This window comes from Seriola dumerili, unplaced genomic scaffold (genome assembly GCF_002260705.1).
Source record: "Seriola dumerili isolate Sdu_G_001 unplaced genomic scaffold, Sdu_1.0 BDQW01000309.1, whole genome shotgun sequence".
NCBI classification, from domain to species: domain Eukaryota; kingdom Metazoa; phylum Chordata; class Actinopteri; order Carangiformes; family Carangidae; genus Seriola; species Seriola dumerili.
Genome location: NW_019174564.1, coordinates 1373923 through 1397125, shown reverse-complemented (window position 1 = coordinate 1397125; position 23203 = coordinate 1373923). Strand labels below are relative to the sequence as shown.

Here is a 23203-nt window from a genome sequence, read left to right as displayed (position 1 = left end):
GTGGGGGTAAGTCTGACAAACCCGCTGGTCTATATGAATCCAGCTTGGCCCACTATGTTCTGTATTCACCATGACCGCCTGAGCTTTATCCGTGGCAAAACAGAGGTTGATATAACTTTGACTGTGGCGGTGACTCACAGTACAAAGGGCGATAATCTGTTGCAATCTTGCAATTTTGCAAACGCACATAGATTGAAAAGCAGTAAAGGGATGAAAACACTCTCAGAAAACACTGACAAAGCTTTAACATCCAAAAATATAGTTGTCTCAGCTGCATTTGTCCACTATCAGCGCTCTAGACTTGCAGTGCACAGCCAATAGTAAATATATTCACTGACATCCAGCATGGGAACATGGCCCCCCCTCAGGGCCTGCAGACCAATCAGATACAATTTGTTTTAAATGCTATCATGTGATATAGGAAAGACCAAAATGTAATAGGGTGCACTCACCTTATAATCCAGTCACTATGTTTTAATTGACCTTTAATTTAATTTACCTCCTATATATTTTTTAACTTGACAAAAGAGACAAATAAAAGGAGGCAGGAGGAGTGTCTGCACACTGTCTGTTGGATGTTAAAGGCAGCATGTTCACTGGTGTGTTGTAATGCCTGGCATATAGAAAACTATGCCAGGGGCCCCATACACAAGATGGAATATTTTAAAGCTATATATGTTGCATCGTTCATATTCCAATTCAGGCTCCACCATTTTAATGGCGTTTGAATCCTGCAAAGTGTTTTCCAAATCTAAAATTACTGGGGAAATAATTTCTGTTTATCATCTCCCTCTGTGTCCTTATCTCTCATTCTCTAATGGTTCAGCCACAGTAGGGACCCACTGTTATTACGTAACTGGTGGTCACCATGGGAACATTTACCCCCCACCCTACCCCCAACCGCTTCCAACCCCCTCCGCTGGATACAGAGGGAGTGACTATTGAAGACAACACATCATACAAGAAGCTTCATGGGATGGTACAGCAAGCAACAAATGGCCCAGAGCAAAGTATTTCATGCTTGGAATAAAGAGCAAAGAGCACAGACACACAGTGCAAGTTGTGAAATAGTGCTATTCTGCTGCATTTATTTTTGAAAAATGCTTCATGTGAAACTATATCTGAATTAGGTTTGAACAGATATTGATAACTGGTATTGTACTATAACCATAATAAGCGCTGTTTGAATGAAAGCAATACAGTGAAAGGATCACAAATACACTACAGCATGTCAGGATGCTCAGTGCGTCAGTTGAGAAACAACACAATGCTGTGTGATAAATCTTATTTATGTTTATGAGATTGCTTGGCGAGAATCACATTAGGACATTATGTACACACTGTGGAAACACCAACCTAGTGTTAATTTATAGAGATGATTGCAAGTCTATTGCAAAAGGCCAAACCAAACATAAGCCACAAACCCATTACATACTAAGCAGTTCTCATAAACTAAAACAAAATCTTCTAATTAGGATTCATCAATGTTCCTTTATTCTACTTTCACTCCCAACTAAAATGCAACTGTCCTTCTACTTACCGCATCTCATTTTTGTTATATACAGTGGGCTGCAATGGAACAATTCACTTGTCTTTCCACGTGGCCAACTAATAAAGTGTTGGAAACAGAAACGGCCATTTTGGGCTTCTCATCTTCCCCCTCTCTCCCTTTCTCCGAGTAGTTAGTGGCCACATGCTAATGCACTAATTAAAATGCACCAGGTAAATAAGTGAATTAATCTCACTTATTAGAGCTTACATAAAAACATGTCCGCCCACAACATGCTGAGTTATAGCACTAACCTTTCCCCAAGTTTTAAGCCTCACTCCTAATGCGTCACTAATTGCATTCTGACTGTGAAATTATTTCTTGCTCTGAAAACACCACACATGAGCCCATCGTCAAGTTTCATGGACTGAAAATCAAACAAACATAGCAAAAAAAAAAAAGAAAAGGTGCATATTCACTGCAAGAACCAGCATGCTAAATACATACACCATGGCAGAAAATGAAACTACGATTGACAGCAAATCCACAAGCTCAAAACAATTAAAGAGACAATCTTTGCTTGCAATTTACTATATGATGGGTGGGTCACCGTTTTTCTTTCTCTCTTGGCATCCTCTCATATCTGCTTTCTGAGGACACCATAATTACTTACAGTATTTTGTATATTTTGAAAGGTTAACTGAACGGTCAGCTGTCACCATCATATCCAGATATACTGTTTCTATATCATCACTAAAAACCTTCCACTTTTTCAGCACAACATGTTCATTTACACTCAGTATATTCATTCCTAACAACATACTCAGGCCCACTTCAGTGTATTCACCAAGCTAGATAGCTGTCACTTAAATGTTACTGAAATCATTTTTGAAGTCTCCATACATTGTAAGAGTAATCATCTCTCTTCACATTTGCTTATCTCATGCAAATATTTCATTCTTATACTAAAGATTTAAAGAAATTAAAGTAGAAAACTTTTTTTTTTTTTTTTTTTAAATGTAGTAGCTGTAGCTATACTCGAATGTTTTATGCTGACCAAGGTTTAGTTGTATCCTACCGTCTCCAACTCCAAGTGTTGCTGGTGTACACAGACTTGTAAGTTTGCTTTCCCAAGGGCCTCTTATGCTCAGAGGGAGACACAGAGTACCCCAGGTTTGCATCCGTCACAAACCTCTGAGGCTGCCACTGTCTGGGCAGGGACCTGTAACCAGCATGACCAGCGGGAGGGGAGACAGCACTCTTTGTTGGTGACACAAATGATGGCAGGGGAGCTCGGCTCTGGCTGCGGCTTTGGCTCTGGCTCCAAGTCTGGCTGCCTGCTTTCTGCGGTGCTTGGTAAGACACCCTGGCCTTCCACTCTACTGGCGGCTCAGGCAGCATTTTGCGCTGGGCTGCCAAGCGGATGTTTGAGGCCAGGGTTTGGTGGAGATTCTGGAAAGCAAAGGCTTCATCCACCAGGCCCAGGGGATGCCGGGAGGCAGCCTCCCAGGGCGAAGGGGGTTTGTGGCCCTTCTCCAACCGGGACGTCTGCCTTGCTGGGGGAGTTGTGGAGGCCCGAGTCGGAGGCTTGGGGGAGGAAGAAGTCGAAGCTGACTTCTGGCCTGTGGATGGCACTCTGGCTGGTGGGGAAAGCGAGTAGCTCCTGCCAAGTGCCTGTAAAGAAAGATCCAGACATGTTTATTTTAGTAAGGGTGCATTTTAGTTTGGCTTACTGGCCCTCCAGCCAAATCAAATCAGCTTGGAAAATGATGGAAAGTATGATAGCTCTTTATCAACACATTCCTTTTAAGTGCTACAATTATTCTAATATCGTATTTCATGTTTGAAAATGTACTCTGATTTACTCTTTGTGTAAAAATATATAAACTGCTCAAGCTGTTAAAGGCTCTATGACACTATTATTATTAAACCTATTCTGGACATCTATTCTACAGTAAGCCTCCTCAACCCAGTGCTTTAGCATTTGTCCAAACAGAGTGGACTGTTTCTCAGAACAACTGGTTTATGAGAGTGCATGGGCTTACCAAATTAAGCCACATTCAGCTTGTCTTCATTGGATCTGATCCGCTAGACAGCAACACTTTCAAAGTCTAATAGTAAGATGGTGAAACTGCTGAATGCATAATAGTAAAATCTCCACCAGGATGCTTAGAAAGCCAAGGGTTATGTCGGGTGAAAAGGCACCTCTGTGCCGCTCATTGCCTCTGACAATACATCCTGTTTGATATGGTGGACACGCAGAAAAGGCAGTGCTGCCATCATCTGGTGAAAGATGTGTAAGATCAGCAGATGGCAAGTGATGACAAAAATGAAGGAACAGAAGAGAAGAGAGTGCAGTCATAAAAAGAAGAGAGAACTGTAGCTGAAGGGGGAATAAATTCTCTGCAGACTCAGGTATCTGGTTAGGCCTAAAATGCCTGTGGCAGTGTTATCCTGGATTAAGGCAGACACAAGAATGGATGAGTAGATTAGTAGACAATCTGAGGTCATGTTTCCATTCTACTAAAGGAGTTTGACCATATATTTGAGAATGGAAGGTACACTATGATCTGATCTATAATTTGAACATCTGCACTGGTTAAGGTAAGGTTTGCAGATACATTTTACATTGCGACTAAAACATTTATGTGTGGTCTCTGAATCTTGAGTAAAAGTCTTGGTTGTTGTCTCCATTTCATTTTACATTCATGGTTTTAGTTTATTCATAAATAACACAAATATTTCAATGTAATTTTGTCTTCATAGTTCATTAATAAACAAATATGGTTGAGATAAAGACGCATGGATGTGTGTCATAGACAACGCTAGCCATGTGAGTAGGACTCTTATTCCTCCTGATATAGCTGCAGAAATTTGCCAACTTAACACACGATTTGATATTAAAAGTCCCACTTAACAAACAACTGCCCTCTCTGAAAATGCATGACACAACATGGATATACGTTTCAGCAGGGGCCCACTCGCTTGAGCTCCAGAATTAACCAGTGAGGTCTTCAGTATTCAGTGAAATCACCAGTCTAATAATACCTACATACATACATGCATCATCAGGTAGTCATTTTGCAGGAATGTGCTTCTCAAGCATTCATCTCAATTGCTGAAGAAGTAGGTGATTCTGGTAATGAGGTGTCTCTGGCTGATCTTAACAAGCTCTTAATAAACTGTATTTTGTTTTATTGTTGAAAACAGATTCATTTTGAATTACAGCTGCAAAAATATAGAGAGTATAAGTGTTAGTCGTATGTAATGTTAGCAAATACGGAATAATTGTGTCACTTCTTATAGCACAGGTGGAAAAGTTGTGAAATTCAGCAAGATGAAATGAAAAGAGACTAGAAATAGAAGAAACCCAAAAAGCATGCTCAAAGGATAAAAGAAAAGAAATCCAAACAAGGATAAAAGACATTTTAATGGCACTGCAGTGAATCATACAGAAAGTGCACTATGAAGAGAAACACACAAAAGGAAAAGGAAAAAGAAAAGAACACAAGGAACAAAGCAGCCCTGTACCAAAAATATATTTGTGAACATTATTGGGCTGGTTAGCCTTTCAACAATTCTTCTTTTGTATAGTATTTATCAGCTATTCATATAAAACAAAAGCAGGAGACGATGCATGGAAGAGTGAGGCAAGGAGAGTGAGCAATACTACATTACACTACACTTTTCTGTTATCAGAAAAACATACTATGGGGGTCTGAGAGATAGTAGCTTTCACTTGAGGCTTAAGTTGAAATTTAAGCCTACTATCTCTGGAGCTCAGCGCTCCCTCTCATGAGGCAGTTTAAATATAGTATCAAACATGATGCAACAGCTGGTAAAAAGCTTAAAATAAAACTAACCCACTTAAGTAGGTGCTACAGAGAAGACACTGGAGAAAAGCACTGAAGAAAAATGTTTACTAATCAAGCATTGGAGATTTAGCCACGCCAGTGTTAGCTGTCACTTTTTGTAAAAAGTACTGCCGCATTTTCTCCAGCTGTTACTTGAAACTCCACAGAGTTGTTACATAATCTCTGTACTTTGTACTGACATCACTGACATTGCAAATTTAGCCCGCTGCTTGGTATCATTACACCCTACAGCCCCCACCCTTCTCCCTCACTACTTTATTTTCTTTCTACACTTCATCTATTTATTGTATTTTAGTTGTTTTTTTTGTTTTTGTTTATCAAATAATAGTCTGCATATTTTGCATTTTCTTCTTTTCAAAAATCAACTTCCTGTTGTCACTGTCAAGTACCATTCACTTCTGATTACTTTTTTCTCTTTCTTTTTTCTTCCATTTCACACTGAGAATCATGCTCCCCTACATTCTTATATTGCCACCACTTTAAATTCTTTTACATAAATGACATTGATTTATATTGATTTTCCATAGTGAATTTATAATATATATATAAATTTATAGAGAAACATCAATAGGCATTATTTTAATCAATTATTTTGGCTCCCATTGTGTCTGATAAGATATACTTACATCCTGTTTATTTTCATATGTTCTTAATTTGTTTGTGATGCCATTTGTATTAGCTCTTGAAACCATCAAGCTCTGTCCTATGACAATAGCAAGAGCAGGTGGAGGTGAAGATAGTCATTACAGAAGCTATTGTATGTGCTCAAAATATTCCACTTGCCAGTGGACTGCAAGAGCACCAACCCTGCGATTCGCACCAAAACCAAGCATGTCATGATTACTACTACTAGAATCACTCTTTATCAACTGCTGTAGGCTTCCAAACCTGAGCTGAGCTCTTTTTAGCTGTAAATTTAGGCTTAGGAGCAGCTACAACATTGCCACCTGATGCAGATTCCGGCCTTGCAGCCACAGGGAAACCAGGAGCAACATAGCTACTGGGAGGCTGTGGCTGGTAAGGTACAGAGGGAGCTGCCAGGTAGGGAGGGCTGCTGGCTGGTTGGTAAGGAACCTGTGGTGCTTGTTGGTAGGGAGGGTTTGCAGACTGAGTAGCTTGGGGGTGATAGGCAGGTGGGGCAGGTTGTTGATACTGTTGATTATATGCTTGTTGGTATGGACCAGCAGGAGGTTGCTGATAAGTACTGGGGGGAACATAAACATTAGCTGGGGTTTGCTGGTAGTGGCCATCGTGCATCATTGGTTGCATGGGCATCCCATAGGTCTGCTGGGGGTATGGAGCATTAAATGGTCCAGCTGGCTGCATGGGAGCCATTTGCTCATATCTAATCGGTTGGTTTTCAACTGGTGGGTTAGGAGGTGGACACTCAGGCTTGGGGGCAGCGGGCTTGGGAACCTCTGCTGCTGGGCCAAAGGTAAAGAGGGAAGAATTAAGTTGATAGGGTTGATGCTTCATCACATCTATAACATTGAGGGGTTTAGGGGCAGGCATTTGTTTCTCTTTGCCTTTTTTCTTGGCTTTGGATGAAGGACTACTTGGGGAGGGCTGCTTTGTTGCTGCTGGGGGATAAGAAGGGGACTGAATAGGATTATATGCCCGTGAAGGTGGAGCACGTACATTGGGAGTATATTTCCACTCAGTTGGTAAAGAAGCAGCTGGCGATGTTGACCGGCTTGCCTTGTTTGCTTGCACAGTCTCAGAGTCCACAACAAACTTCTCCATACGAGACTGCCTCTTGGCGAACATATCAGCTCCTTTCCCTTTGACAGCTGGCATTTCAAAAGATGAACCTACAGATGATGGGTTTAAGACAGTGGCCATTGGGTTGATGGGTGATGAAGCTCTTTGACCAATGTTAAAAGAGTGCATTCGCTGTGGTGGAGATGGTGGAATGCGGATTTGTGGGATATTTTGTGATGGATGCCAAGGTTTTGGAGAAGGACGATTGTTAACCATTGATGTGGAAACATTTACAGGTGTTTGCTGTGACTCTGGTGTCCAAACATTCACAGGTGTCTGAGGCTGTGTCTGAGCTGGAGCCCAGGCAGTACTCATTGGTGGCTGTGGTGGAGTCTTTGAAGTGGATGGTTGCCAGTTTGGTTGCGGTGTGGACTGGGGTGGAACTGGTTGAGCCCAAGGTGGTTGATGTTGGGCCTGATTTTGCTCTTGCGCCCAAGAATTCATGGCATGCTGACCATGTTCTGGAGGTTGCTGGGTCCATGATGGTGGGGACTGTGTCTGGGTAGGTACTGGTGCCCATGGATTCAAATTGGCTTGAGGTTGCGCTTCAGGTTGTGGTTGGGCTGCTTGCATCCAAGGTGGCTGAGCTTGGGCTTGAGCTTGTGATGGAGCCCATGCATTAATTGAAGGTTGCTGCTGCTGTTGAGGCTGACCTGATACCCAAGGTGGTTGAGGTTGACTTGATGCTTGGGCCTGTGGCCATGCTTGTTGTGGAGCCTGTTGCTGTGGTTGGTGAACCCATGGCGGCTGTGGCTGGGATTCTGGCTGAACCTGCTGAGCCCAGGGAGGTTGTGCTTGGGGTTTTTGTTGGGGTTGTTGCACCCATGGTGGTTGAGGCTGACTGTCTGTTTGTGATGGCTGTGCCCATGGAGCCTGGGGCTGCTGCTGCATTGGTTCTTGAGATTGACCCCAAGTTGGTTGCATTTGCTGCGGGTGTGGCTGCTCATGAGAGTGTGTCCAGGGTGGCTGAGCCTGTGGCTGAGGCTGTGGTTGCTCTAGAGGCTGGGCCCAGGGAGGCTGAGCATGTGTCTGGGTTTGTCCTTGCTCTTGAGGCTGACTCCAGGATGGCTGAATTTGAGGGGTCCAAGTATTTGTGGGGGGTTGAGGCTGTGCTTGGGTCTGAGTAGTTTGACGTGTCACCCAAGGTGGCTGTGGTGGGGACTGACTTGGAGGTGGTTCCGGGGGTTGCACTTGAGCTGGATGCCAGGAATTGGAAGATTGCTGTTGTGATTGTGATCGGGCTGGAGCCCACGTAGTCACGGGCACAGGAGCAGGCTCAGGCTGCAGGGTAGAATTCATAGGACCATTTTCTTCCTGAGCCGTCACTTGTTGAGGCTGTTGTTGAGATTCAGGCTCTTGGAGAGTCCATGTGTGCTGCTCCTCTGTGGTAGTGCTGGCAGGAGCCTCCTGGGGGGCAGGAGGGGGAGAAGGCTCAGGAGCAGGTGCAGAGGTTGGCTCTAGTTCTGGAGCAGGGGTAGTTTCTGCGGTGGGGGCTACAGCAGGTGTGGACACACTATTTTCAGCATGCTGAGCCGTGTCCTGGTTGGTCATTTCTATCTGTGGGGACCAAGGAGGAGAGCTGGGGTTGATCACAGGCTTTGGAGCCACTGGTGGAGGAGTCTTATGTTTAACTCTTGGAGACTGGAGGAAATTACAAGCCTCAGCCCCAAGGCTAAGGTAGTCTTCCTCAGGTCCTGACTCAAAACCCAACTTCTTATCACTCCTGTTGAGGAGGTTCAGTAATGCTGGGTTAGGTGATACTTTGGGTGCTTCCTTAAACGTAAACATGGGCTTGCCTACATTTCTTCTCCTTGCATCAGTCAAAAGGCCAGACTTAATTGCAGGGGTAGAGATGCGCTCGTCACGAGAAGCTATTTGCTCTCCTTGGCCTGCAGAATCTTGATTGGTCCCACTCATTGCAGGAGAATAATGGGTTGCCGCCATGTTTTCAACTGAGAAAGGCTTTGCTGTGCGATTGCTGAAAGAACTCTGCATTTCATTGGTTTCATGTTGGACTGTGCCATTTATGTTTGTAGAATATTGCTGTATTTGCTGTTGCTCTTGATTATATTCATGCTGCTGCTGATACATTTGCTGTTGTTGATAATGCTGCTGTTCATACTGCTGTTGCTGATACTGCTGTTGGTATTGCTGCTGCTGCTGCTGCTGCTGTTGGTAGGTTTGTTCTTGCTGTTGGTAGGTCTGCTGTTGCTGTTGTGTGTAGCTCTGTTGTTGCTGTTGATAACTCTGTTGTTGCTCGTAGTACTGCTGTTCTTGGTACTGCTGGTATTGCTGTTGGCTTTGCTGGTGTATATTTACATCCATGTAAGCCTGGCCCTCTGTTGTGGACTGCAGGTAGGAGTGCTTCTTTTCATTCTCCTGCACTGCCTCCACAGGAATCCCCTGGCGCCTAAGCTCCTCATGTTCAGCAGCAATCTCGTCCATCCTCTGACGCCGTTGGGCAAACATTAGGGCACCCTTGCCCTTAGTTTCAGGCAAACACTCCATCTCAGCTTGGTTGTTCAGGTTCCTCTCAATCTCAAGGAGACCCTTGTCCCAGTTGATAGTCAGCACACCTTTGCTACTATGGGCATTAGTGAGGAAATGCTTATCTATTTCAGAATCGCTAGGAGCCACAAGGGTAAATTCAACAGTGTGGGTTTCTTGTTTGTCGTCGTCGTTTTCCTCGTCCTCTTCGTCGCTGTACTCCGGTTCGTCTTCTCCTGTGCCGTAGCTCACAAGTGTGTATTTCTTGGCCCTCTGCCGATGTTTCTTGAACATCAACACCCCCTTGTTGTTGGGGTTGGGCGGAGCAGCCGTGAGGAGGAGAGCAATACGTTTACATTTGGACTTGGCCTCCTTCACCTGCTTCTCGGACAGACTCTCGCTACGCCTGAGTCCTGTGTAGAGAAGGAAAAGAGAGAATTCTGTGTTTACAAACAAGGGTCCTAGACAGGGAAATCACAACAAATGCTTTACTTGGAAGGATTTCATTCCGAAACTATAGGTATTAATAATTTACAGGGGAGTTAAGACCACCACAAAACACTGTTAAACATTTAATCTGTTTGGAGTAAGTTTTTGAAAAAAACCCCAGCTTGAAACAGCTTGCTTTTCCGCTTCAATCAATAACAACTTGTGCTTTTCAGATCTTTGATCACTGACTTAAGGACAACAAGGCAGCCCTTGCACACTGTATCTACATTGATCATGTAATTGGAGTTGACAAAATTATTTTAAATCATAAATGTGGAAAGCAAATTATTAAATATAATATGCCCATTCTGAATATCAGTTGAAGATTAAAATGATGTTTTATCATATAAATCCCATTTGGTTCAGCACTCATTTGAAGAGTAAAAGTAGATCTTGCACAGACAACATGGTGAAAAAATTTAATTTCAAAAACATTAAGCAAATAATTTCAGTGTGTAACATTATACTGATATCAACCTTCTAAAAAATAAGTCTTAAAAATATATCCAACATGTACAGTAAAAACAGAAGTTGAATTGTAAACAGACTAATAAGTGATTAATGCTGTATGTTCTGTAGTTGATCTGATCTGAACACAACAAATAAAAAACCATTAAATGATTCCTTCACATGAGAAATAATGCATTCCATATATTCTTAGTCCACTCATATTATATCCTATATACTTTTTCTCATTTGTGATTGTATTACTCCAAAAGCTCATTTGTTTGAACATAAATCATCAAACCGTAAAGCAGTTATGAAAATCTCTGACCCATGTCTAATATCCTCATTTGCACACAGACAATGCACTACATTAAATCAGTTGTTAGTTCCCATAAAGTAGCCTGGAATAGCAACTGAGGAAGATTAAAGATAGCCTGCATGTAATAAATTCACCAGGACCAGAGCGTCTTTACCAGTCCTTATCTGTATGTTCACCAACTGTCCACTTAAAACCTTCTGTTCTTCTGAAATCTATCCCATTTGTTGATACTTAAACCCATTCAATAACAGACATCATGCTACAAACACTCTCTCAAACCATCCAGCAATTCAACGCTGTAATAAAATAACAAGTAGCCTTACTCTTTTGTATTCCTGCAAGACTAACCTGAAGGTGGAGGAGGCAGCGGGAGTGAGCAATGGACTCACTTTTTTAGCTCAGTTAAAGCACTCAGTTTGAAAGGATCAGGTAACGGGCTAGGGGAGCACATGCTGGTGTCTGTCAAAGGGCCACTTCTGCAGGCATCATCAGCGTGCTGGTGTTATATTTATGTCTTCTACACAGCTCAGAGGAATGCCTCAGTATCCATATTCATCATCAAGCCTCTTCAAATGGGTAGGTAAAAGATGTTTTATAAAGTGTAGCATCTTCTTACATATGATCAATTCAACCTACTTTTATCTCTTTCCTTTTTGATTCTTTATATTTAGCTTTTGTTGTTTGTCACCATCCTATCTGCGCTCTGCGTCCCTACCACCACTTTGATACTGTTGTAATTCTGGTTAGACCCGGATGTATCTGCTTCCATTCAGAGGAATGAGCACCCTCCTCCAAATGCAGTGAGAGAGACATCCTATTTTGAGACGTACACACACTGGACTGTCAGGATTTGGAATGCACACATGTTGTTGACAAATGCAATTTAGTTACGTATTAGCTTGCAGATTCTTAAATAATAGATCCTTATTACCCACACACTCAAAAGCACAGGGAAAAAGAACCCTAAAACTGAAGATGTAAGTGGTCCATAGATACTTACTGGCGTGCTTTGCCCGATGCTTGTTAGGTTTGTCTTGATCCCCCTCTGAATCAGATTCCCGATCTTCTCCTGGTGTCGCCTCCTCTGAGGGAATTCCAAATGAGACTGTAAAAGACCCAGGAACTCCCTCGCAGTGCCCTCCTCCTTCTTCTCCTTCACTTTGGGATCCAACACTTCCACTGACCCTGGGGCCACCCACACTCAAGATGCCCCTCCCTGCTCCTGAAGCTGATGGCTGCTGCAAAATGACCTCCACCTGCCCCAGCATTGAAGGGGAGCTGAGCACCACCCCATGCTGGCTGAGCGGCTCTCTGACAGAGCATGGTACACAGTGAGATATGGTGGTGGTATGGACAGTCTCAACAGCCTCTCTGTTTAAGAGTTCCCCCTCAACCCCACGAGCACTCCCAAGAGATGTGCAGCCCACGTCGTCCAACGTTTGCTCAGACAGGGACACCTGGAGCTCGACCATGTCCCCAGGGGGGAAGCAGCGCTGTACTTCTTTTTCCTTAAAAACAGACTCCCGGGCTCTGTGATCATCAGATGAGGGAGCATGTAGCTGGGTGTAAAGCAGTTGGGGTCTCTTGGGAAACTGTCTGTCACTGTCCAACTCCGCATAGTAGGCCTCATTCTGGGACTCAGATATGTAGAGTTCCCTGGGGCTTCGGGACCTGTGCTTTGGGGAGAATATGTGGAGGGTGGTGCTCTCTAAAGCATCACCAGGGGAATACCTCTCACCACAGTATGCCTCTTCTGATTCATAGTCTTCAGGGGGAATGGAGCAGTGTCTGTCAGAGAAGAGGAGAACAGCAAAAGGTGATTCTTAGTTAGAGCTATTATCTAATATCGATCATTAAAATTAATAGGAGATAATGTCCTTTCTTATATCATGTATTCCTTAAAAGGAGTACTGGTGAAATAGTTTGGACTTATGCATTTAAAAGAATCTGATTTTATGTAAATAAAATACATTTCTTTCTATTTTTCCTTCACTATAAGAAATCAGTAATTATTGTTTGTAATTAAATTATCAGCACAATTTAAATAAGCAATACATCATCACTGAGGATTGGAGGCATAAAGATGTTGACAAAGTAAAGCCTGTCTTCCACTGCTGAAGTTGTCAGTGTAATAAAGTAGATTAATCTTCAAGCAGCAAGTTAAATGAAAGGGTCAGGTCTCTGAAGTGGAAAGTAATCACATTTCAACATCGCTCTACCTAATTTCTATTTTCAAGGTCAGGAGAGAATAGCATGGATGCCAGGATGTCATTATCTGTGACTGCTATGATTGAATTTAAGTCAATTACAGTAGATCTCAGTGACTAATCCTTTTGTCCAACTGTGAACACATCATAATACATTTTGACAGCTCAACAAGTTGAGGTCATCTGCTCTCCATGTCTGAGGAGACAGGATCCATGCTGTCATAGAAACAGTTTTAATAAAACTCCTGTACTGTGCTTACAGTCCTGTGATAGCCACAAAGAATACTACGTTAAATCAGAAAATGACAATACTGACACCAAGAAAATGATAACGGTGAATTGGAAAGATACAAAACCAAACAACCATAACTCCAAAGTGGGTGCAGAGACTGAAGCAGGTCTATATAATGGAACAAATGACTGCAAGTGACTGAAGTCTACAATTGAAAATGGACAGTTTTACACAAAGATCCACATATGTGTTTAACTAAGTGATATGGGTTGTTGTAACAATATTGTGTTGTTATAATGGAGTGTGCATTGTTATATTCCTCTCTATCTGACACTGTTATGCTGCAAATGCCTACCTTTTAGAAATGTGTGTCCCTCTACTTATTTATTTAAATTATTCTTTTATTTATTTATTTAATTTATTCTATTTTATTTTTAGGGTATGGGATCCTATATCAGGCCATGCATTGTTCTGTAAAATAATGAAACAATTAAATAAAAAAGTTCCAAAGAAAAAAAAAAATCAGAAAAGAACTAGATTCAAGAACTAGGTTCCACTTTAATATGCCTACTGAAACTGTTTATCCCTCTGCAGGTTAAACATGGGCACGTGCAGTAATATTTGAGGACATGTCACCCTGATAAACACACTGGCAGTGCCCACTGAGTAATGGCTGGGCAGCTGCATGTCAAGTCAGACACACAAATCTGTAACACTGGCAATGCCAGTTGGAAGGTCAGCACAACTCTGCAAAAGGTTGCAGGTCATAAAACAGGCTTTCTAAATGCTAATACAGTCATGCTATAATGATTTTGCATTGATGTTGTGAACACAAAGGATCTATAGCATGGCTCAGTTGTCATGATTCATAGATATTGTAGTCTTGTACAGATATTTTCCAATGTGATCTGCTTGTGTAATGTTTTCTGCAATTCATAGATTTTCCTTGGGTACCACTTTGCTCTCATGAATTTAATGGCTGGGATGTGGCTCTACCTTTTGAGGAGCAGCTGCAGGCAGTCGATCGATGTGTCGATGAGGGCAAAGGCTCGTAAAAGTGTGAGATCAGCACATGGCTCTCCGTTGAGTGACACCACTTCATCGCCTTCCTGCACTCCAGCCAGGAAGGCACGGCCACCTTCTTCTACCTGTGGATGACAGCGTCACAGTAAGAAGACAGAAAACTAATCACACGCTGGTTCAGTGGCTATTACCACCATTCATCCACAGCAGATGAGAAGCATCAATTAATAGTATCGATAGCAGGTGATGACCCCAAAATGCAAATGTGCTCCTTGAGATTAAGATGTTGAACAGTTGCACAGTGTAAAATTGTAATCTAACCTTCACATACAGCCCACCTATGTGTGCTGCTGTTTAGAGAAAGTGAAAATAAATGTTCTTTAAAACATTGTCAGTTTGTACTGAGGTCAGAAGACAGAAACCTCTGCCCCAGGTCAGCAAAATAAATCCATTTGGATCTGGGAAAGCAAAAGGACAATAGTATTTTAACAGTATTTTTAGATTATCCAAAGGAGTGAAGATGCATTATGTATTCTCATGAGAACAAAATGAGAAAAACATAAACAGTGATTCATGTTTAGCACTAAGCTCAGTGCAATGTGGACAGATAAAACAAGGCTTCCTAAGAATGCTAAATGGGCAACATGTGACCTGTATTAAACTCAAGCCAGACATGCATGATAATGTGCGTAGAGGCCATAATTCCCTGTGACAGTCTACATGACGTCCATCCTTAGTGAATCATATGAAAACATGTTTTTAGCTTGGATCATTATTTTAGAGATATTAACTCTAAAATATGAGAACGTGGGAGATGAGGTTGTAGCCTTTTATCCAAATTAATTCAAAAAATTTGGAAAATAACTCTAAAATCACACGATCAACAAGTCACTGTAGAGTCAAGCAACACCACTCCAATGTGCAATTAGTGTCACTGACAGGGAAGACAAAGGCTAGATGTACAATCATAAAAGTGGCAATTCTACCTTATATTTTAACCATGCAGCTGCATATCATAGCTGTAGGCCAGCTCTGTTCAGATCCATTTAAAGGGCATCTCTTTACACAGTTAAACTAATGACTGATGGTTTTGTTCTCCTGTAATTGGTTCCCGAGGCCTATAAAATGGTTCATTAATAAGAGGATTTAATAAGGAGAAATACCCCATAAATATTGCACAAAAGGCCACTTATACTGGCGAGGGGATAAATGATTACTTCAGCTCCATGCAATTAAAGGATATGCTCTCTGGAAATATGTCATGATATTTTGCAAGTGCTACAAACAAATAGCTTTAGGTGGGTTTGGAATGTCTGCAATGCTTTGCTGATGTCTTGAGATTGGTTGTCACTTCAAAATGAACAAATACTAGTGGGTGTTTTAACATGTGCTCCGTTACATCTCCAGTGTAATTCCTGTTGCATGTAATCCATCTCTCTCTCCCCCATGATTCTTGTCTGTCAACAGTGAAATAAAGACAAAATGCCATAAAAATGATAATCCACAACCACACCACTCACTTCATTCTCCATAATGAAGTCATGTATCTTAATCTAGGTCCCGGTTAATTCCTCTAAAGGATTAATTTGCACATTTACACGGTAATGTTTATGATACTTCAGAGTCAATACAGGTTAACCTTTGGTGACACTGAGCTGAGTAAATGATCGCGCCGCTCTGCATCGATCATACTAATGTCCCCTCGCTACCGTGGCAGCTCTCTCTGCAGGATGAACTACACCATCACAAAACCAAAACAGTCTCCCTGGGTTCTTATATTAAAGTTACCCAGAAGGGCCTCCTGGCAAGAAGCAGCCCCATAAATTGTGGAGCAGCTCACAGCTCAGGCACTTTAAAAATGAAAACAACCAAGGTTATCCCTCTCGCTATTTTCTAACAAGAAAGTGTAAGTGATATCTTTGTCCTATACTCGTTTACTATTTACTAGTTTTACCCAAACGGAAAAGCTATATTTTAAAGATCAAAAAACAAGTTGTTAGTGATCCAACCCAGGTTTGTTGTAGTAATGTCAGGATAAATAATGCTATAATTTTACAAAAAAATCTAGACTTTATAATAAACATACTTTACATTTTGGAAACACTGATTGCTGTCCTTTTGTAACAGCCACCTCCATGAACATGCATCCAACGCTAGAAATCTTGCAGTGAAACAACCTTGTCACTAGATGGCAATGTACACACACACATATATATACACACACACACACACACACACACACACACACACCCTTTACTGCTGAAGGAGGGGGACGAGAATCCACGCATGGGTACACTGCAGTTTATGTCCAAAAATATATGATTGCGTGAATGTATTCCAAATGCAGAGCATGGATTCAGAAATGTACTTACTTTTGGTGCATCTTTTGTTTCATCATTTGTAATTCAGGGAAAGATTTAGACCGCACCTCTTTGGATTCAACAAAAAGCCAGACTCTACCGTAAGCAAGAACCAGTGCAATAAAATGAGACAATATATACAAAAGTATTTTATGAGTTACTTTATAGAGCTGGTATGTTTCAGGTAAAACCCTATCTGAATCCATCACTGAGTTTCTAAGAGTTAACAGTGCACAAACAGGCCCTATAAGGCAGCCTGTGAGCCTGACTATGGGGACTTGCACCTCACTACAGGGATGACGGGTTGTCTGGAAAGCCACAGCAACCACTCATGCTCCAAAAAAGGAAGGGAAACATTTGTCGTCTTCTCTCCTCGCAATACAAAGATACACAGGGAGTCATTGCAATGTTCAAAAGGAGGTGAATACCACCTAGTATCTCAATCTTGTTGGTCATAAACTGCTTGTAAAGAGAGACACGGTTTGCATTAATTGGGCTGGAAAGAGCAACTAATAAATGCTACTGTAGGTGTCAGACGGGAGAGCATAAACAGTGTTGGACAGTTTTTTCAAATAAAGTGCTTTCTAAAAATACCTGAATTGCCGTGAATATCAGAATTTACATCATATGGGGCCACAATTAGACAACATTATATGGTTGTGTTATCCTGAGTTGCCCATTTTCAAATTATGTGTTTAATAGGTTTAAACACAACGGAAAATCACAGGAAATACGGGGCTGCATAATGTGATCACATAGCTCCCGGCAGTTCCTGTCTTTCACAGCTTTAAGCAATTATGTTTTAACAATATTTTCCAGCTGCTTTACAGGTAGCACTTACACCATGTGGGGAGGATAGTTACATTTAATCTCTTCATTCACCCATCTATTCTATTTCTGTCTTATAAGCAGAATATTTTCCATCGGAGGGCCAGAAATTAAACTTATTGAAAACATATTGCATTCTATTTTACTGAATTGTATTGTAATTATTGGAGTGTTTATTCAAGGGCTCCCGATCCCTTTAGCTTTACCCAAATGTTTCTTAATTTTGGTTTTCTAACGTAGATTTATTTTGGAAGGCAGCCTACATGGACAATATGTTGATAGTATTGATAATATGAGTTATTTTGATAAGAAATGACTGACAGTACAGATGTTTACTTTGACAATCTTAACAGAAGAAATAATCTTCATGTGAATACAGTTATGGATAAGTTGCTGTCCAAAGAAAACCATGTATCTCCAAGTTTGGCAATGTGGAATTTTTAAGATAAATTGAAGGATAAAGTGTTCCTTTAAAAGTTTGTGAGAAGTCTTCTACTTCTTAAGTTAAATAAACAGTTTTAAAACCCATTGGGTTAGTTGAAATATATGGTCACTAAGCTCATCTAGACTTATCTCATGAGAAGATGATATATGGGGACATGTGGTGACCTAGTTCCAGATCAGTGACAAATGCCATACATATACAGTATATACAAATCATGAGGTCACTATAACAAGCACCTGTGCCTTCAGGTAAGGGGGAGAAACATGACTCATACATGTTTAAATGTGTTAAAAAGATGGTTTACCTCATTGTTCTACAATTTGACACATATAAAAACACTATAACAACACTATTAATACAGATGTCTAGTATTTTCTTATCTGGTGTGTCCCCTTGGCCTCACTTTTGGGTATCAATGGCAAAGAGCATTCACAGCCAGGAACACTGTAACTCACTACTATATTATCAGAATATAGTCCTGTTGTAGCATTGGCCTTAATTTGTTTAGATGATGTGAAATGTAAAAGGGGAAAAACTGGCACAGTCATCATCTGAGATCATTGCTCTCTCCCCGGACCAGGATGTAGATGTTTTGCTGAAAAACACAAATGCCAAAACTCCAGTAATGGAAGGAACTGTGGAGCGCTTTGTTTACTCCAGGACAACGGCACTGAATGAACGAGGCAATGGCATTTTCCTGATTGCTTGGCAGCTTAATAAGGTTCCTATGGTGCACTATTAGGGCTGAAACATCAGCAACAAGAGCCCTCTTTGCTCTGTAAAGGGCAAAATAATCCAGGCAAAGAGGACTTCTAATTCAGGCTATGAATACAACTTAATCAAATTTAAATATCATTTGGATTAGTTCATTTTAGCTGTAATTAATTTTAATGTGCTGAATCCAGCTAGTCCCTAAAGTTAGATTTCAGAAGATTACATTTGCTTTGCCATTCAGTGTTCCATAACTGATCTGATGCATGTTGACACTCCACATACCAAGATGACATACCTTAGTGATTAGCAGGCCAAAACGTCTGCTGCTCAGGTTGGGATGATTACAGTAATTTCTATTTCTGAATACCTGTACAGTATTAATACATATTACATCACAAAGTTGTTGTTTTTTTTAAAAAAAAACTTTTGCTAAGACGTCCAAAAAGTGCACAAACATTGTTATCACAGATCAGATGTAAATTGCTCCATGTTTTTCTAAAGGTGCGTTGGTGTATTTGTGGGTCAGGACTTGCGAAATGTTGTATTGTGCAGTTTCTGTAGCTTTAAAAATAAAGTGACCTCATCAACTTTGTACTCAGGCCATGACTCCAACTAAGAAGAAAAATAAGGCTTCCCTTATATGGAAAGAACCTTTTAAGAGTGGATACCCCGTGCCCTTACACTGTACTGCCTGTCAGTGCACTGAACAATCACTTTCTCTCAAGAAACAAAACATTGTTTTCACTACATTCAACAAAAGCTTTTAAGAAAAAAAAAACACACATTTTATCAGACACAGGAGAACCTCTAGCTTAAGAGTTTGTCATGACCTTGGTATGTTTGCTTTGTTCGACTTTTAACTAACAGACGTTGCTCTCTGTCCTTCCCACAAGAAGAGTTTGGAGGTATGTTTAGAGTTATGCCTTCCAGATGAGGTTGACTAAAACCCCCAGATGTCCTAGACTGAGGCATATGCATCATATGTAGCTACTTCACTTTGATAGGCAAACACTTAAATCCTGTGTATTCACAAGGCTCTTATGTAAAAAATGAGAACAACATTTATGTCTAAAGTTAGATAGTAAAGTTTCAAGAGAAAGCTTAAACAAGCATTGAAGTAGGAGGCATTCTCCCATGTGGGGTAAAGGACAGAGGACTTTTACAGTTGTTTTGCTTACTGAACCTCACTGATGCTGCTACTTTTTGGCACAGCATTTTGTAAGGGTTAAGTGGACTGTATTTGTTTGGATGAAGACAGGCTTGTTAGATTTGCCGTGAATCTATGGGAATTAGTTGGTGGAAAGTATTTGATTGGAACTTGAAGTTGTATGTGACCTACATGTGTGATTTTATCTTTATGTCCCTTTGTTTGTATATTTCAATTTAACTTATGGAAACAATTTTAACAGAGTCCTAATATTTTTTCTTATTTTGTACTTTTATTCTGAAATAAGCCACTCACTAAATGCCAGAACTCAATGATAAAGATTTCTTTCAGCCTAGACGTTTCTGAGTGTCTTTTTACTCTAATCTAAAGAGACCCTCATGCTGGGAAGTGTAGAAATAATATATACAGTTATACAAAAATTACAATTAAAGTCACAAATGAACTTCAGAATTGCAGTTTCAAATGTTTGAAACAGGTTAAGTGTCTGTCATTAAGATGAGCTATTTATGCTTTCAGGGTGCTTTCTTCTGCTGGAGCTTTGATGTCACAGGAATGCTGCTTAACAAAAACATTTACATCTTCACTACATGGAGGACAAGCTGATGAGGGATCTGTGCAGCTTAAGTACTTGTGAACATGCGTTACTATACCATATATAGAATCTCTACCGCTCTTCAAAATAAAGAAACCTGGCTTTACCTTTCTCAGTGCACATACACATCACAATGAAACATCTTGAAACTCACTTTGAGAAAAGTAAGAGAAGGATCACACTTAAGATCAAATGCATGCCTTTAAAAATGATTGTGAACCTAACATGACTTATCTTTTGAAAACCTGAAATAAAACTTTACAATCGGAGCATAACAAAAGCTAGTTGTTTAGAGGTTTGCACAAATGCTCATTCCCTGCAGTCATAGATTATTGACTTCAGTGCCTTAGCTTCTGCAGCACTGCTGACGTTATGGACAGTATAGATGTCAAGTAGAATGTCAAAAGGACTTGCCAAATCTGGTCATGATGTGTGATATAAATTACAGTTACACATCTTTGCATGCGTCATGACAACATGGGCAAAAGTATTAAGAGTAAACATGAAAAGTATATGTAAAAAAAAAAAAAAAACAGAGGAACACCATGATCAATGTTATCAATGTACCATCCATGTTCCTCTTAAACCATGTACGTAAATGCATCATAACATAAATGGTTTCATCACCAGTGGGAAGATGAACTCCTCTACTGCACCTATGGTTTATTACCATACTATCAGGTTAAACAAATGCCATGTAGCTAAAGTGTTACAGAACTTAAATTTGCCTATGACCTCCCCCCTGTAACCACCTGCATCTTCTTTTAAAGTGGTTAGTTTCAACTAAACCTCCAAGAGTGTTATATTTGTGTGCATTGCTTTTCCTACATAACCCACATACCTTTTACTCTTCAGGTTAGTTACTCATCTGAAGAACGTTTTGCCTTCTTGCTATAATCTTTGTGAGTGATAACAGATCACACTGCCCTCGGCTTCACACTCTCTCTTGGCCTTGACCATATAAGGGTCCCGAGGAATCTCCACCAAAACACAGCCAACGCACACAAAAATGCAGTGACACGCAGTGCTCCGAATAAATTTTCTCCCACCAGGGACTGTTCAACTTAAGAAAAAAATAGATTTTTTTTTCAGTGTATGACTCAACAAAACTATCAAAACTGATATGGCTCTTGTAATGCAAACTGGAGAATTCATAAGATCTCCAATATCCAACAATAACACAAGTAAAACTTTCGTTTTGCAGGGAGAGCCCAAGATTCTCAGGTGATTCAACAATAACAAAAAATAACAACTTGATATTAGGAAATAGAGCACAGAACAGATAGATAGATAGATAGATAGATAGATAGATAGATAGATAGATAGATAGATAGATAGATAGATACCTGGGAAATTAGGAAAGGTCTGTAGGTGTCACCCTCTCCTTCTCTCAGGGTGAATCCCCAGGGTGCACCCCCACGCAGTGTTACGCAGATGTAATCCCCGGTGCCCATGCTGCGCACAGCTCCTCAGCCAAACCTCCACAGCGCGGTCATCGAGCTGACAGCCAGACCTCCAGCACTTAACAAAAAACCACCTCCACCGAACCGCTGTATAATCCCCATCATCTGAGCGCTCCCTGAGTCCAGCCCGCTTTGGAAACGTCACGGCGCACAGGCCCGCCTGCAGGCGTTGCACGCAACTGGTGGTTTGTCCTGGAGAGCTCTTAAACTTGTACGCTGCACTCCGCCAAACACCCCCGGGTATAGCATCCTAATAAACTTGGCCAATAAAAGCCACAGAAGCCTAGATAAATACTACAAATGACAAAAATAGCATCACAAATTTAATATAGACTTCCCCAGCAACATGAGAATATTACTGTGTATTCTTGCACAGGTAAAAGTGTGATACCGTGATAATTTAAACACTATTGCAGCAGGAAGGCATGGTACACTCATCTCATCCTATCTATAAATCTGTCTGATTTGGCTTTAGTGTTTGTTGTGTTTTTTCACCAAAGATATTACTTCAAAATTAGGGATATAGCCAATTTTTTTTAGAAACTGAGGGCTAAAGTCAAAGGTGTTGACGTGATTTTGACTTTTTTTTTTTTTCAAAACATTGACAGGAACATCTCTGTCAGTCTCTCTTTTCCACTGCCAAGGCATTCTGTGGAATTATTAAAATAAAGAGAGTGTTCTCTTTGTTTGATTTGTTACAACGCACACCACCCCTGTCAGCCATTGTTTTAGTTGTATTAGCATAGTGGTTTGGAATTAGCAGGGGAAAATGCATCATATTTAGCCTGAGGAACTTTTTATTCTAATATAAGTCATATAAATTTACCTGCAATAGTAAAAGTACTAAACAAAATATATCTAGCATCGGTCAAAAAATTGACTTTCTACCTCAAAATCATTTTTTTCTCTATAGAATCTGTATGCGCCTGTTTCCACCCTTGAAAACCAAGGGAGGAAATGGGTAAACACTGAAATAATCATATGACTCCTATGTTATCCCTGTTTGCTGGAATTGTTGGTAATACAACTATCCCATGTTACAACCATACCTAGTCTCCTCTTTCATAAAGATGTTAGAAAAATCACACAAATGTTATTAATGTGTTTTTGGGACTATATCTCAGTAGTATCAGCATCCCTATTTATATTATATAGCCTACATTATATAGGTTTTGTAGCCCTATAACTTCAACCATCCATTGCCTAATCAATGCATTTAAGGAAATCTGTAATCATTTTATTCTGATGTCCTTATCCATATTAAATCTAGTCTCTCTTGGATGTGTTTCTGTGTTAACAGAGAG

At 40.7% G+C, this 23203-nt stretch overlaps 1 protein-coding gene across 2 annotated transcripts; it reads right to left on the bottom strand.

The window, feature by feature from the left end:
• Positions 1 to 2455: 2455 nt before the first annotated feature.
• LOC111231593 (synaptopodin-2-like) lies at positions 2456 to 21943 on the bottom strand. Of its 2 annotated transcripts, XM_022758739.1 has the most exons (5): positions 21783 to 21943; positions 14303 to 14454; positions 11868 to 12655; positions 7003 to 10025; positions 2456 to 3163 (listed from the first exon to the last, which is right to left on the bottom strand). In XM_022758739.1, the coding sequence occupies exons 1-5, from the start codon at positions 21888 to 21890 to the stop codon at positions 2564 to 2566; spliced, it is 4671 nt and encodes a 1556-aa protein (XP_022614460.1). In that variant the 5' UTR covers positions 21891 to 21943; the 3' UTR covers positions 2456 to 2563. The 2 variants fall into 2 exon arrangements, with proteins under 2 accessions (XP_022614460.1, XP_022614459.1); XM_022758738.1 differs by lacking the exon at positions 2456 to 3163 and having other exon boundaries at positions 5718 to 10025.
• Positions 21944 to 23203: the final 1260 nt, after the last annotated feature.